Source organism: Indicator indicator, chromosome 1 (assembly GCF_027791375.1).
Source record: "Indicator indicator isolate 239-I01 chromosome 1, UM_Iind_1.1, whole genome shotgun sequence".
Lineage (NCBI taxonomy): Eukaryota > Metazoa > Chordata > Aves > Piciformes > Indicatoridae > Indicator > Indicator indicator.
This window is the reverse complement of record NC_072010.1, coordinates 67,830,355-67,844,985: the sequence shown is the minus strand read 5'-3', so window position 1 is coordinate 67,844,985 and position 14,631 is coordinate 67,830,355. Positions and strand designations below refer to the sequence as shown.

At 45.2% G+C, this 14,631-nt stretch overlaps 1 protein-coding gene across 1 annotated transcript; it reads left to right on the top strand.

The window, feature by feature from the left end:
- The first annotated feature begins 7,907 nt into the window (after positions 1-7,907).
- Positions 7,908-13,005, top strand: ECRG4 (ECRG4 augurin precursor). Its single transcript, XM_054389480.1, has 4 exons — positions 7,908-7,989; positions 8,672-8,719; positions 10,898-11,085; positions 12,837-13,005. The coding sequence occupies exons 1-4, from the start codon at positions 7,908-7,910 to the stop codon at positions 12,996-12,998; spliced, it is 480 nt and encodes a 159-aa protein (XP_054245455.1). The 3' UTR covers positions 12,999-13,005.
- The last annotated feature ends 1,626 nt before the right edge of the window (positions 13,006-14,631 follow it).

Here is a 14,631-nt window from a genome sequence, read left to right as displayed (position 1 = left end):
TACCCAGCAGCTGCACAGAAAGGCTGCAGAAAGTGCATTCTCCTGGAAACAAATCAGACCATAAATCAGAAAGGTAATCCACCATCAGATGAAGAGAGGCTATTTCACAGGCAGGGCTTAGGCAGGGCATTGGAGAAACTGGAAAGCACAGATATAAAGCAGCCACAAAGCAGATCAAGAGAGGCATAAGGTCACACATGATAATGTCAGCAAGACAAGTGAGGTTTCTGCTCCGATAACCTGAGAATCTTGTTTGGAGCTGGGGCCTGCTGTCTGTTATTAAGGTTCCCAAAGACTTGCTTCGACCTAAGGACAGTGCAATCACCTGCCCTCTGCTGTGGATGACTTTGCTGCATTTCAACCATTTGGGCAGACATTTTGTGTGCTGGGAACCTGCCTCAGGCAGGCTGGTGGTGCTGCTGGAATTTTCAGTTCATGTGATTCCTGCTTGCCTGGGAAGGGAGTCAAAGGAAAGCAAGTTTATGCTAAAAGTGCCTGGCAGGCTTCAAGAGATGTTCCAGGAGGTCCTGTGCTCTTAAACAGGGACTTCAAACTGAGCAAGGGGTGGCAGCAGCTGTCTGGAATGTGCTCCACTTCCTTCCTCATGAAAATGCACCCCATTTGACAAAAAAAAAAAAAAAAAATGTTTTAAAACACATGCTCAGGAGGCATGCACTGTGTCCCTGCAGGTCTGTAAAGATTATGTCCCTGCTGGGGAGGTGGCACTGGAGATGCACAGGGCTTGCTCTGCCTCCCAGGCTGTCATGCATTGCTGCAGGCTGCAAAGGCTGAGGAGCCTGAGGCACAGGGAAAGAAACCTTAGGTAGAGCTAACCTGTCACTGTCTCAAGTATTTTGCTCCTCAGAAAACAAATTTGTTCTGCTAGTACACTTCCCTGCACAGGCAGAGATCCACTCTGGAACATGCCCAAATTTAGTAAGCATCCTAGTCATCCCTAGAAGGTTGTGAAGACACCAATGTGACCTGCAGGAATCAGTTTTAGGCATGGCCAGAGCCTTACACATGAGACAGGAGGAGTGTGCGATCTGACTGGGGTGCTCAGGCAGGATGGGATCGGTGTGGATTCAGATCAGCCTCTCTCTGCAATGACCTGCTCTGGGAACAGTGAATGCTGAACACCACATAAGCTGGACCCCTGGTATTCCTTAGGGTGCAGTAGACATAATACCCTCTTCCAGCAAAAAGCAGGAGTTCTGTTTGATCATTTTCACACCATTCCCGCTTCTGGACATACTCTCCCACTGCCTTCTTACTTTGCCCCAGCTCATGCAAACCACCTGCCTGAGCCATCAGAGTTCACCAGTCCTGAAGATCTGCTTTTTTGGAAAAGTGAATTTCCTCTAAAAAGTACTAGAGCCGATGCTAGTAAGGAAGAAAATGAGGTAGCAGGGGGCAGAGAGACTTCCCCATATTGGTGGTAGTAAGCAAACATATTGACTTAAGCTATTAAGGGTAAAGCAGTGGCTTTATGAAGCACAGCCAGGTTTCCAAGTCATCCTCCAATTTAAGCTGGACTCAGCTGTGTGTTGGATAGACTGGCTTCTCTGGTGATGCTCTTTCAAGGAAGAGACTCCTCTGCATTGTTCTGTGAAGGAATTTAGGACTGCAGGTGCTGAGGGGAGGCATATTCCTACAGCTGTGATGAAGGTGTCTGAATCAGAGAATGCACTGGTTGGAAGGGACCTCTAGAAGGCATCTAGTCCATCCCCTCTCCAGTAAAAAGGGATATCCCCAACTAGATCAGGTTGTTAAAGCCCCATCAAGCCTGACCTTGAACGTCTCCAGGACTGGGGCCTCCATCACCTTCCTGGGCAACCTGATCCAGTGTTCCACCACCCCAATAGTAAATAAATTCTTCCTAATGTCTAATCTAAACCTATCCTTCCCCAGTTTAAAACCATTGCCCCTTGTCCTAGTGCCACATGGCTTTGTAAACAGTCCCTCTCCAGCTTTCTTGTAGGCTTCCTTTGTTCAGGTACTGAAAGGTCACTATAAGCCTCCCCGGAGCCTTCTCCAGGCTGAAGAATCCCAACTCTTTCACCCTGTCTTCACAGGAGAAGTGCTCCAGCCCTATGATCATTTTTGTGCCATTCCTCTGGATCCGCTCCAGCAGGTTCATGTCCTTCTGGTGTTCAGGGCCCCAGAGCTGGACACAGTACTCCAGATACACTCAACAGAGCAGAGTGGAGTGGCAGAATCATCTCTCTTGATCTGCTGTCCATGCCTCTTTTGAGGGTAGCTGGGCATTCAAGAAACTCCTCACAACTTCCCCTGGTCTTGCAGTTGCTGATATGATGACACTGTGTGCCCAGACCAGCACTGTAGCAAAGCCTGAGGGATAAATATTGTTCTCATGATGAAGATTTTGTTGGGGGCCTGAGAAGATGGGAAAATGATGGCATCTGGGGCAGGAGGGCTGGCATTGGGATGAGGGACTCTTCAAGAGCGAGCTTCATCACCACAGATAGTGCATGGTGACTGACGACATGATGTAGCACAAGGTCAGACAGCACTTTTGCTATTACGTGGATGGGACCCACTCCACGAATAAGGCCAGAATTTTGGGGAAAGAACAGAAATGTGTACAAAGCATTAAGACAGCAATAGTGTGTAAGAAGAGAGGGGCTAAAACCAAACTGCAAAACGTTAGATGTGGAAGATTTGGCACTTACTTGTCTTTGAGAGGTTTTGGCCAGGTGGGGGGGCGGGGGGTTGTTGGGTCTGGCCTCGTGTTTCCTCTTAGAGAGCGTGTATGAGTTCTAGATGTGAGTGATAAAATAAGGGAATGAAAACAAGTAGAAAAATAGCTTACAAATAAGAGTTCAGAAAAATTGTTTTGAGGCAAAAGAAGAAGAGTCCCAGGAGATAGCAGTGAAAGAAAGAATGATTCAGATGAAATCAGGCTGTGGCAAAAAGGCACATTGAGATGTAGTGCAGACCGCCTCCATCTACCTTCCTGTTAGATCTGACTTGCAGACTGGCTATGTACTTCCAGGTTTATCCTAAAAATATACTGAGGGCAGTGGAAGAGAAAAAAGGAGAAGGAGTTTGCAGGGAAAGAATGTTTTTTACCCTTCTGTGGAAAGGTAGTGGTCATGATCAAGTAGCATTGCCAAACTAATCTTCTCACTGGGCTTGTCACAAGAGCAGCAAGGTTAATTCTGTAGTGAGGGCAGCAAAGTACTGTCAGTTAATGAAGGGAGGAGGATGGACAGACCAAAAGACACCATTTCTTCTCTAACAGGGTCAGCCAGAAGCTACAAAAAATATCAGCAGTAGCCAAGCACAGGAGAAAAGGGGGAAAAAAAAAGACTATTTGAAGTTATTTTCTATGGAGAATATAAAATTTAAGTATTTATTAATGACATAGACCAAACTAATGATGTGGCCACCTGAGATGCAATGGACAAAGCATGTCCCAAACCATGTTTCAAGTACAATGATACTCACATCCAGCAAAAAATACATTTTTCCCTAAATTAAAGATGCTTGTCCTGGGACTTGGGACAGGTCTGGTCAATACTGGGATGACTATGAAGCAGTGGAAGAAATAGTATGAAACTCAAAACGTATTGGAAATAAATGTTCTTTCTTCTGTTTGGAAGGAAAACACAACTCCTGCAGTTTTCCTGGAACAGTCTGCAGAAAACAATCTGGAGTGCCAAGTGCCTCTGTCCTAAGGCTAGCGACTAGGCCAGTATGGATGGGAGATTTTGTAAAAACCTTATTAACAGAAAATGATCATATTCTGAGTGTTGGGAACACTCTTCAAGGCTGCAATGTTCTTGATCAAATGGGCCTTTGTAGCAGATTGTTAAGTCTTCATGGTGCTTCTTTGCAAAAGATGAGGTTCACCTTCTGCAATCCCTGGCCTATTTCCAACCTATCTGCCTACCGAGTTAGTAAACTTATGCTAGGTCTTAGTATTTTATCATAAGTCTTGTCATATTTGGTGGTTTTTCCTTGAAAAAACAGAGAGATCTGTGATTGCACAAGCATTTAATCTACACTCTATTGAAAAAAACATTATTGTGTTGAAATGCTTGAAAACATGAAGCTTAATAATGGAAGAAGGAAAGAAACAGAGATAAGTCTTTTTAACATGATCTTTGTGCTTTGTATTTCTGGATATCCTTGAGTGGCCATTGCTATCATCTCTTACATTTTAATGAACACAATGCAGTTCTCCCAGCAGCTCCTGCAATGAGATGCAAAAGCAGAGGTGTCTCTCAGCTAGTCAGGAATCTCTCTGAAGGCAAATCATATAATAATAATAATAATAATAATAATAATAATAATAATAATAATAATAATAATAATAATAATAATAATAATAATAATAATAAAACACTTAAAAATTCAGTGATGCTTTGAGGCAGAGATATTTTTTCCCTGTGTTAAGACCAACTGCACATGCCCATGACACTTTAGGGAAATGTAGAAGCCACTGGGTTTAAAACCACTGAGCATAAACGCAGAGACTACATAGATGAAACAGGGCTCTCAGCAGTTGCCAAACATGCACTGAATTGCAGAACTGTTTGAAACATCACACAAAATCTTATCTGCTTACCCTAAAAAATGTGCATTGGGTCCTGCAGACTCCAAAGAGAACGCTGGCTGGCAGTAGGTTCAGCAATTGGGATTTCTCCAGCTCCAGCAAGCCCCTTGCATGGCTTCTACCCATTGTTTTCTCAAGGTCAGGCACAGAGTGGCTTTCTGTTGGATTGCTCCCAAATTTCTGCCTCTACATGCAGGATTGGAAGACTATAGCCCAGCCCCATGCTGGGGAAACAGTGAAACCTGCCAGCTCCATCCTGCTACCCTGCTGTGGACTTTCCTCCAATTAGCAGTCCCCATTACTTTAAGGGGCTTGATGAAGTTTAACAGGCATCATGAAAGAGGCCCTGCTGACTGCTCCTCATCCCAAAGCTGTCTGGAGAACAGTCCTGCTGATGGCAGTAATTAACATCTTTCAACAAAGTCTCTACACCAAAAGCTTACCATTGTCACCAGTGGTGATGAAAGACGTTTAAGCCAATGACACCATTAAGAGCAAACTTGCTTCCCTAGACCCCTTGTGGATCCTGTGCATCCATGCTGGCAGGGAGCTCCCAGCACTACTGTGCTAACAGAGGTAAACCAAGCCTTAAATTCCTCCATATTAAGAAAGGGATATTTCAAAGAGGGTGATGTCACTGCTGATGGAGAGATCCCAGGAAGATAGAGCAGTATCTGAGTCCTGCACACAGTAGCTGTGGTTTTAAGTGGCAAACAGCAGAAAGGGGCACTGCAGGCATGCCAATAAACATGGATAACCACTTGAAGAAATACTACTACTAATAATAATGCAGTAGTCACAAGCTCAGCAAAAAATTGTGCCTTACTACTACACCAGGGCAACACTGCCTTAATCCTTACAACCTGGAACAGAAATTAAGATTGCTACTAAAAACCACCAGTGACCTTTCTCCACTGCCTTTGAAAAGAAGTAGTGTTATATTTTTACACAACTTTTTTACTTTATGTCAAAAACTTCTTTTCCCTGAACTAAGAAAGTGACCTTTTCTGGGAAGATACTGCTCTCGGTTTAACCTTGACCATTATATTTTTTGTCATCACTTCCTACACCACTAGAGCAATGATTTTCTGCAATAACCTTGCACTTGAGTCAGTCTATTCTTTGGGTTTCACCAGACAGCACTTTATCTCAGCAGTTTCTTCAGTCATTGGGATAAATTTGGTATGTGGAGGAGGTTTCTTGCTTTGTAATCAGGTACCTGAAACTCTGCAGAGCCCCAGATCCCATGAAAGTCTCATTACAAACCAACCAGCTGAACAAAACACCCTTTGCTGTTACCAGTGTAGCAGTAGACAATAAATATTCATGAGTTACACTCTGGTTTTAAAAATTATCTACATTATGGCTATTTCATGTAGCTTTATGTATGTGCTCTTCAGTTCTGTCCTTTCTAGCCGTATTCTGCAACTGGCTATCCAAGAATCTCAGATTTCTGTAAAGAGGTTGTCAACATTAAGCTGATGGAAGAACGCATTGATTCAGAAGGCCGTGGCGTGCTTGCTCCAACACATGGTCTTGTCTGCTGCTGAGACCTGAAACATGGGGCTATAGGGAAAAAAACACTCAAAATCAGTGACAGAAAGGACAAACTAATTTTGGTTCTCAGCTGCATGGGAGTGGAACTGGGACACTAGCCTCCTGTGGGAGTGCTGAAATCACAGGAGTATGGAAGGTACGGCTCTCTGCTGCTCTGCCCTCTCAAATCTGTGGCTTCTGCAGAGACCAAAGGGTGCTTTGGCTGGAGGGACCACATCACTTTTTCAAGATGTTTCCACTGCTGCTCATTCCACTGGGATGAGCTTAGAGGCCTGAGTGGTGGCTTGAGGGTGCTGGGGGACAAGAGAGGGGCAAAGTGAAGGGCTTTAAGTGCAGCTCCAAGTACTTTTTTCACAAGGGGAAAGATGCATGGGGCAATAAAAAGTGGTCTCCTGAAGGAACATTCAGGCTGGGGAATCACTGATGCTCCAGCCTGTGCTGGTGCTCCTTCTGCATTTCATGGCAAGTGATGAAGCCAGACACAGAGGCTTTCCCCCCACCCTGCACAATTAGCTGCGCCAGAAATAGCGCTGACAGCTCAGGGAGCTGCCACCACTGCATGGCTCCCTCACCATACACAGTATGGTGAAGTGTTCAGTAGACATGTTTATATACAATTATAATATATACAGCACATACAGTGTGTGTGCCTACATTCATCTGCAATCTGGAAACAATCCATGGATCAGGGAACCAAGGCACAGTGCTTGCCGGATTTTGCACAAGTAGGTTACAGAGAGCCCAGCTCTCCCTTGCCTACCCCCAGATCCCTCACTGTACCCTGGAACAGTTTCAGCTAGAGGCCAAGTGCCCATAGTGGTCTCCTGAGTGTTGTGGGTCTGCTGCAAGGGAAGAGAGAGGTTTGTGTTCAAGGATGGACAAGGATTTCGCTTCATTTGAGGTGTTTCTCGCTTTCGAAGGGGAAAGAGCTAAGAGAAGCTGAATTCACTGAGGGAAGCTTAAGTCTGAATTAGGAAAAGGCAGGAAATTTCAGAGGCGATTACAGTTCTGATCCTGATGAACAAGGACTTTTCATTTGTGAGTTTGGCTTTTGGTCCCTGAGGTCTTAGTGTAAGCTTAACCTGTCTAATATAGCAAAAGAAATCCAAGTAATTTTTTTAAAGCTGACCAGTTGAAACAAGTTGCAATATTCTGTGGACTTGGATGGTGGGAGTGAAGGAGAGAGGAAAACCCCCTGAACTAATTCACCCTTGGCTGATTCTGATTTGTTTTGCCAACAAGACAATCTCTCATCTTCTATTACATGCAACTGATGAACAGCCTTTACAGCAGTGAAAACTTAAAGGACGTGCGGCAGCTACTTATTGTTCTTAATTCCCCTGTAAGAAAAGGCAGCACCATTTGCTGAAAAGTCTTCAGCAGTTGCACTGGATTATGTGTAACTACCAAAAATTTAAAAAAAAAAAAAAAAAAAAAAAAAAAAAAAAAAAAAAAAAGGAAAATTATAAAAAAAAAAAATCGCTGCTGGACACACTGGTGAAATGTGCCCCACCGACTAAAAAGCTTGATGCTTTGTCCGTCCGAAACGCATCTCACACCACGCTCCAGCGCACAGGGCACAAGCCCACCGGGCTGCCCTCGTCCCCCTCTCTGGGGCGCCTCCTCGCCCCTCCCCGTCGCGTCGGGCCGAGCCGGCCTGGCCGGGGCGCGGCGTGGGGCGGGCGGGTGCGCCCCTACCCTACGCTCCGTCTCCGTCTCATCTCCAACCTCTCCGTCTCCTCCCGCCCAGGTGGGTCGCCGCGCCGCCATGCCGCCGCCGTGTTCCCACGGGGCGCTGCCCGCAGCTGCCCTCCTCCTCTTCCTCCTCCCGCTGCTCTGCGCGGCCCCCGGTGAGTGAGAGCCCGCGTCCGGGGTAGGGTGGAGGGGAACCTAACCGGTGCCGCAAGCGCCGTCTCGGAGAGCCCGGAAAAGCCCTCTCCTGGCACCACGAGTAGGCGAAGTCTTTCTGTGCGAGTTGAGCATCATTTTAAAAAAGCTTATTTTTGAGCCAAACGAAGCATTTTGGAGCAGCCCAGCATTTCAGGGCTCCTGTTGTAGTGCTCAGCCGCAGGCTAAAGCCTTGGATCTCTTTTGGGAAGAGTTTTCAGCAGGAACAACAGCTTTGATGTGCTTTGGGACAGGCTGCGAAGCAAAATTCGGCAGCTGCTGGTTGTTAGTGCGCCCCTTGCTCAGTGACCAGAGTTTTTCAGGTTATTGTGCCACCCTGGAAGCCAGGTCATGATACCAGCACCAGCTGCGGTCTTCTGCTTAAAATTATAATAATTTCAGTGGTGAAGGTGGCCAGTTTCAGGGCTCCCTTGCCAAAAAGAGCTGGGGAGAGGATGCCGGAGCTTCAGAAACTTCCCTGCATAGGTTGTACTCAAGCATGAAGGAGGGAGAAACTTGCTGCAGAGTTTTGCCTGGTGGGCTGGACACAAACACTTCCAGTATTTTTTGAGAAACTATCTTTATTTGCCTTTTTTTTTTCTTTTCTTCTTGCAACTTGTATGTGTTTTATTTTTACTTGTCTAGATGTTTCAAGGGGAAATAAGCTTAAACTGATGCTTCAGAAACGTGAAGGTAAGTAAAGAGACAGCAAAATGCTTTCTCTTATTTTTCCCTTGACTAAGTTGCTGACAATCAAAGCTTCCCACGTGTTGTCACTCTGTCTCCAGCGCACAGAGGGCAGGCAGAGGTGCACTGTACAAGCACTCAGTTCAAAGCTGGTTACACACAGCTGCTCTTGCTCCGTACCATACCTAAGCCTCCTGTGCCTGCATGTCCCTTTCATACTGGCCAGGCTGGAGGCTTTGCTTATTGTGGCCCCCCTCTGACAACCAGGGCTCCCAGCCACAGGCAGTGTGCACCTACTTTGTCCAGTGCACACATGGCAGATGTGGTGTTTGGCTCTTTAACCCTGGGAAGTCACAAGACTTTCCAAGGAATTATAAGATGTGGCTCAGATGCAGAGAAGAAAATATGCAATCAGAGCTTGCTTGCAATACCTTGACTTGGTCCCTTTGTCCTCTTGGCCACACACATGCTTCCCTCTAGGAAGACTGCTGTCTCTAAGGGAGAGATGATGGCCAAAGCCCAGTGGGCAGATGCACCGAATGGCTCACTGGTTGAGGGAAGGGAATGGAAACAGAACTGGCTGGGGACAAGCAGCTTTGAAACAGATAAAGGGGAAATTTGGTTGCCTCTCCTCAGCCTGATCTGTGGCTGAAGCAAAAGAACTTACATCCCTCTAAGAGGGCACTCTCACTTCTGCAGCAGGCCTGCCTAAATGCTCGCTGGATTTTCTCTATTATTTTTTTTCTATTATTATTCATAACCCACCAGGTCTTGACAGCTCTAAAACACATGCCCCATCCATAGCCGTTTTCTGTGCACATGGTTTTGCTCACTCACTGCTCTTCAATGCTTGCATGCCGATAGGAGTGACCAGTTGCAGTAGCAAGTGTCCCTGCATCACACCAGCAGTCCACTTGTTTGTTCAGGTCCCCTGGTGAGAAGAATACCTAAAGGGAGACTTTTTGAGCATGCAGACAGCGTGGCCTAGATGAGGAAGAACTGCAAAGCCTTGAACTGATGGATGGAAGGATTATGCAGCTGCTTAATTCCAGTGTAACTCCCCTTTTCCAGTTGTGCACTAAAGCAAGCAGACCAGTACACAGTACTGGTCCCTTGCTGGCAGTGTCCCTTGTTCAAGGCTCACTCACATGACATTTGTTCAGCTGTCTCACATTCCTGCAGTAAAACCCAGATCAAGCACAGTGAGTTATGTTTCCAGCTCATCACTGCAGGGCAGCCTACTGCTTCCCACTCTTCCTCCAACAACTCATCTATTGCTTTTACCTCTCGCATCTCCTTCCTGATGCAGTCTTTTCCCTCCCCTTGTGAGTCTAAACAGCTTCTACTTCAAGAGTTTTCACATCTCCACCTGATTTCCCTGTGTGTCTTGACACTCAACATCCTCGAAAAATGCCCATCCACATCCGTATTCCTGGTCTATCCCTTGTTTCAGTGAACCCTCTGAAGTAAAGACATGCCTTCTACTCTTATACGTGCTTCTTGTTTCATGGGAAGACCAAACATCATACCACATTTCATCATTTCCAAGCATGGCAGGGAGCTAGGCAGTCCTCACATCTGTACCTTTCAGAGGTACATAAATTCCCCTAGCAGTCACAGCAAACCATTTGCTTCCTAGGCATGGGGACAGCCAGATGGCACGTTTGGGTCTGGCAGGTTGAGAGCATTTCCATGCATCCACCAAGCAGTGTGCTATGAAAGCCTGATGGGCTTTTATTTTCAGGCATACCAGGCATTTAGTAGCATCCCTGATTTAAAAGCTATGTTTTTACACAACAGGTTAAAGAAACCCTGTCTTTTTATGTGTGCCTGGTAAGTCAGCAGTGTTTTTCCAGCTACTTCAGGCTTTTTAGCTTCACCTCTCATCTTTACTTCAATTTCTAATACAGCTACAACAGGTCAGTTTCCTCTTTTCCCCTCAAAGCACAAACACATTGAGTTTATTTATTTAAATTCCCCACTTAGCTTTTGTCCTTGAGCTTGAACAGCTTTTCAGAAATCCCAGAGAATGAGGGTAGCTGAGAAGCCCTGTCACATCAACGACTCCTGGGTTTATGCTTAATGCTGCTACATGCATCGTGCTGCCAAATGTGAAGCATTTTCTTACTTGCTGCAAGCAGTACACTTCAGGCTGACTAAGAATTTCCTGGCATGCCTTTTTTTTGGGGGGGGTGGGTGTGGAATTAATTTCAGCCCCTGCTGCCACAAAGCCTGAGGTGTCCATGAAAGAAATAGCAGCCAAGGAGTTCCTAAGCAGCCTGAGACGCCAGAGACGCCAGCTGTGGGATAGAAGCCAGCCCGACGTCCAGCAGTGGTACCAGCAGTTCCTCTACCTGGGGTTCGATGAGGCGGTGAGTGGAAATCTTTCAGAGCGAGCAGCTGTGAGCCTGGACACACAGCCACAGGGGCACCTGGGGAGAAACTGCCCGGCTTCCATTCACAGACGCTGCGATTTAGTTATTTTTTAAAAGTGGCAAATGTTGCACAGAAATACAAGCTCTGTTATTTATTAGATTTCTGCATTATGTCTTAGCAGAGAAAGATGACATTAAAATTTTGCGTGGAGCTCTTGCCTGCTACCAAACTCAAGCTTAATAATGGATGTATAAACAAAGTTTGTTCTGAAAAATAGGCAGCCAGACCCAAAGCAATCAATTGTATTCCAGGAAATTAATTTGGCAGCCTCAGCCTAATCAATTTGCTTTTGAACGTGCTGAGAAATCAGCACCATGCTGGTCTTGACTGGCCTTCCTCAGTGGAACTGCACTAACACCGTCATGTACCTAATGCATGGCTGTGCCCCTGCGCTGTGGGCAGCTCCCAAGCATTGTGAGCACCGGCGGCTGTCTCTCGACTCCAAATGTGAAAGGAAAACGATTCGGTAATGTGCAGCCAACCTCCCTTCAAAAGAGTGAGAGATAAATTAAAAAAAAAAAAAAGTGTTAATTTGTAAAAATGCTGGTGTGGAACCAGGAGCACCCAGCTCTGCAGAAAGCTCTAATAATAGAGCAAAAAAATGTGCATTTACTTGCGGTCCCACGTGCGTAATAATTTCTACCTTAATAAGAGGTAAAAATAGTCCTAGATGTTGAATTCTTGGCTTGTGTCAACTGCGAGAATACATTTAATGAGATCGCACTGGCACAGGCAATCTGGAGTACATTTTGGACCTTCGTGCTATGTGGATTGCTTAGAAGATGAATGCACTCATTTTCAAAGCTGGAACCATTAGGAAAATAAGCCTTCGCTTGGACTGAAAGAATGAAGGATACATTTTTTTGTTGCTCCTGGACATTATGCAGATAAAAATGACTTTCTAACAGCACGGCTATATCCCCTTTCCTCCCCCCAGCAGCAACAGGAAAAAAGTGGTTTTGTGCATCAGAAACTGAAGACTGGGGGCAAATACTAGTAGGTAGCAAGGAAAAAAAAGATGAAGATGAATTCTTCTCTAAGTTCCTGTGTGCATTTAAAAAACTGAGACGAGGCCTGTTGTGGGATACAATGAATTCAGTTAGGAGGTTTTCTTGGGTATTAAGACAGTTTTAACAATGAAATAACTGTTTGTTCCAGCGAAAGACTTGGGCCATACTTATTCATTGTGCATTTTGCAAAACTTTTTTTTCAAATCTCAGCCAAAAATATTTCCAAAGACTCATTCAGATGGAAAGGTTTTGCCTTGGCAAGTATTTGATATCCTTGCACACGGTTTTTCCCTCTTACGAGCAGAATTGAACTGCTTATTGCATTTCCATAGCTAGAAGGCTGCACTGTACCTTCACTTTTATCCATGCAAAATGAGAGTTAAAGGTCACAGGCATAAAGCAAAAGCCTGGTGCAGCACTCCACAGTGGGCAGAGGGTGTGGGAGTGGCTCCTGGATGTAGGTGGGCAGGCCAGTTCCTGCACTTGAGACCCTGATAATCCCATAGAGAAGGTTGGTACAAGTCACAACTCCCCTTAGATCTAAAATCTAAAAATTTCATTTTGACAAATACATAAAAGATCTGAATTTCTGAAAGAGACACAAGGTTCCACTTCTGTTTCATTCACTTTGTTGTAAAGTTTCAGGCTTGGAAAGCAGCATTTTCTTTTTTTGGCAGAAATTTGAGGATGACATCTCCTACTGGACAAACTTGGGGCGTGCTCGGAATGAATACTATGGTGGATACTACCAACACCACTATGACGAAGATTCACCAATTGGCCCACAAAATCCGCACACCTTCAGGCACGGAGCAGGTGTCAATTATGATGATTACTAATGCCATTTATCCTACTACAGCTAGTGCCTGTAGGGCTGCAATGGGCAAGGCTGAGCCCTCCCTCACTCAGAATGGCCCTGCTTCCCTTACAGTCACGTAAAACAGCATGAGTAAAGGAAATGTGAGACTTCAAAGGAAGCAACACGACTTTTCTTTTTAATCATCATTACTTAGTAGTACACTACATATAAAGTGTTGTAGAAATAAAGCCTTTTTGATAAACAGGTTGGCATTATTTAGTAGCGTTTGTGACAGCAAGTTTCATTCCAAGTGTTATTACTACAGATTCCTTTTCAAAGGGCTTTTTCATTTGCTTTCTTACAATCAATTGCAAAATTGCATTATATCATTTAGTTTGGCATATACAATACGTAATATGAGCCAACACATTTCAGATGTGCTTGCTTATTCAGATTTGTGTCAGCAAGTAAATCCAATTATTCTTGGGGGAAAACAACCCCAAAACATTCCTCCCAATTGAACTGCTGCCTTACTGCTTCCTCTGTTTTTTCCATACCTACTGCACAGAGCCCTCCAAACTTGTGTGACATGGCCCTTCTACAGTTCCTCTTTAGGTAAGAACACAGATGTTCACAAAAGCTAAGTTCAGTGCAGAGGAGCTCACCTACCTGCAAAGCCTGTGAAAAGAAAGACCTCTCCAGGGAAAGAGATGCAGGAACTCTACTGAAGAAGTAATTGCTGAGATGCAGAGAATCTAACCTAAAAGAGGTTAGAGGCCAAGTGCCAGGTCCCACATTTGAGTCACAACAACCCCATGAAACTCTGCAGACTTGGGGAAGAGTGGTTGGAAAGGTACCCAGTGGAAAAGGACCTGGGGATGTTGGCTGACTGATGGCTGAATATGAGCCAGCAGCGTGCCTGGGTGGCCAAGGTGGCCAACAGCATCCTGGCTTGTATCAGAAATAGCATAGTCAGCAGAACTAAGGGAAGTGATTGTCCCTTTATACTTAGTACTGGTGAGGCCACACTTCAAATACTACAGTAAGTATTTGGCCCCTCACTACAAGGAATACATTGAGGTACTGGAGTGTGTCCAAAGAAGGGCAATGAGGCTGGATTCTCCATGACTTCTAGAGCTGAAGAATCAGGATAACGACAGATGAAACCTTAATGCAAACTACAGCAGTCAGACAGCACGGGTGCTTTAAGCTGTCTGACATGTAGAGCATACAAGAAATTTCCAAAGTATGGATCGTGGCAACACCATTCTTTACACTTCTTTCTTAACTCTGAGTACAATTCCTACTCTTACTTCAAGCCCCCACTGCATGAAGGACTGGTGTCCAGGAGAGGCAGCCCAGCACTATCCTACTCCCTGCAGGAATGCTTCCAAGGAGACAGCTTTTTGTTGAGGAAGCCAAATTGGACAAACATGTTAGTCACCTCTCCTCTGCACACACGGATACAGACTAGCCTAATGTGCTCCAAAAACTCAGCTTTCCCTATTTTTTGGAGTGCTTGCTCTCAACAGAATCCTCCCCAGTTTCATCAGTTTAAACCGGTGTACTTCCTTGGTAGAAGACTCTCTATTCCACATACGGAAACCTTATTATGAGTCAAGCACACTTTTGCACAGTTGGAACACACCTATTCCTCAAAGAATACTTCCATT

Coding starts and splice junctions, on each gene's coding strand:
- ECRG4 (XM_054389480.1), top strand. CDS start 7,908: ATGCCGCCGCCGTGTTCCCACGGGGCGCTGCCCGCAGCTGCCCTCCTC. Junction 7,990..8,671: donor GCTGCTCTGCGCGGCCCCCG/GTGAGTGAGAGC, acceptor TTACTTGTCTAG/ATGTTTCAAGGGGAAATAAG. Junction 8,720..10,897: donor GATGCTTCAGAAACGTGAAG/GTAAGTAAAGAG, acceptor ATGCCTTTTTTT/TGGGGGGGGTGGGTGTGGAA.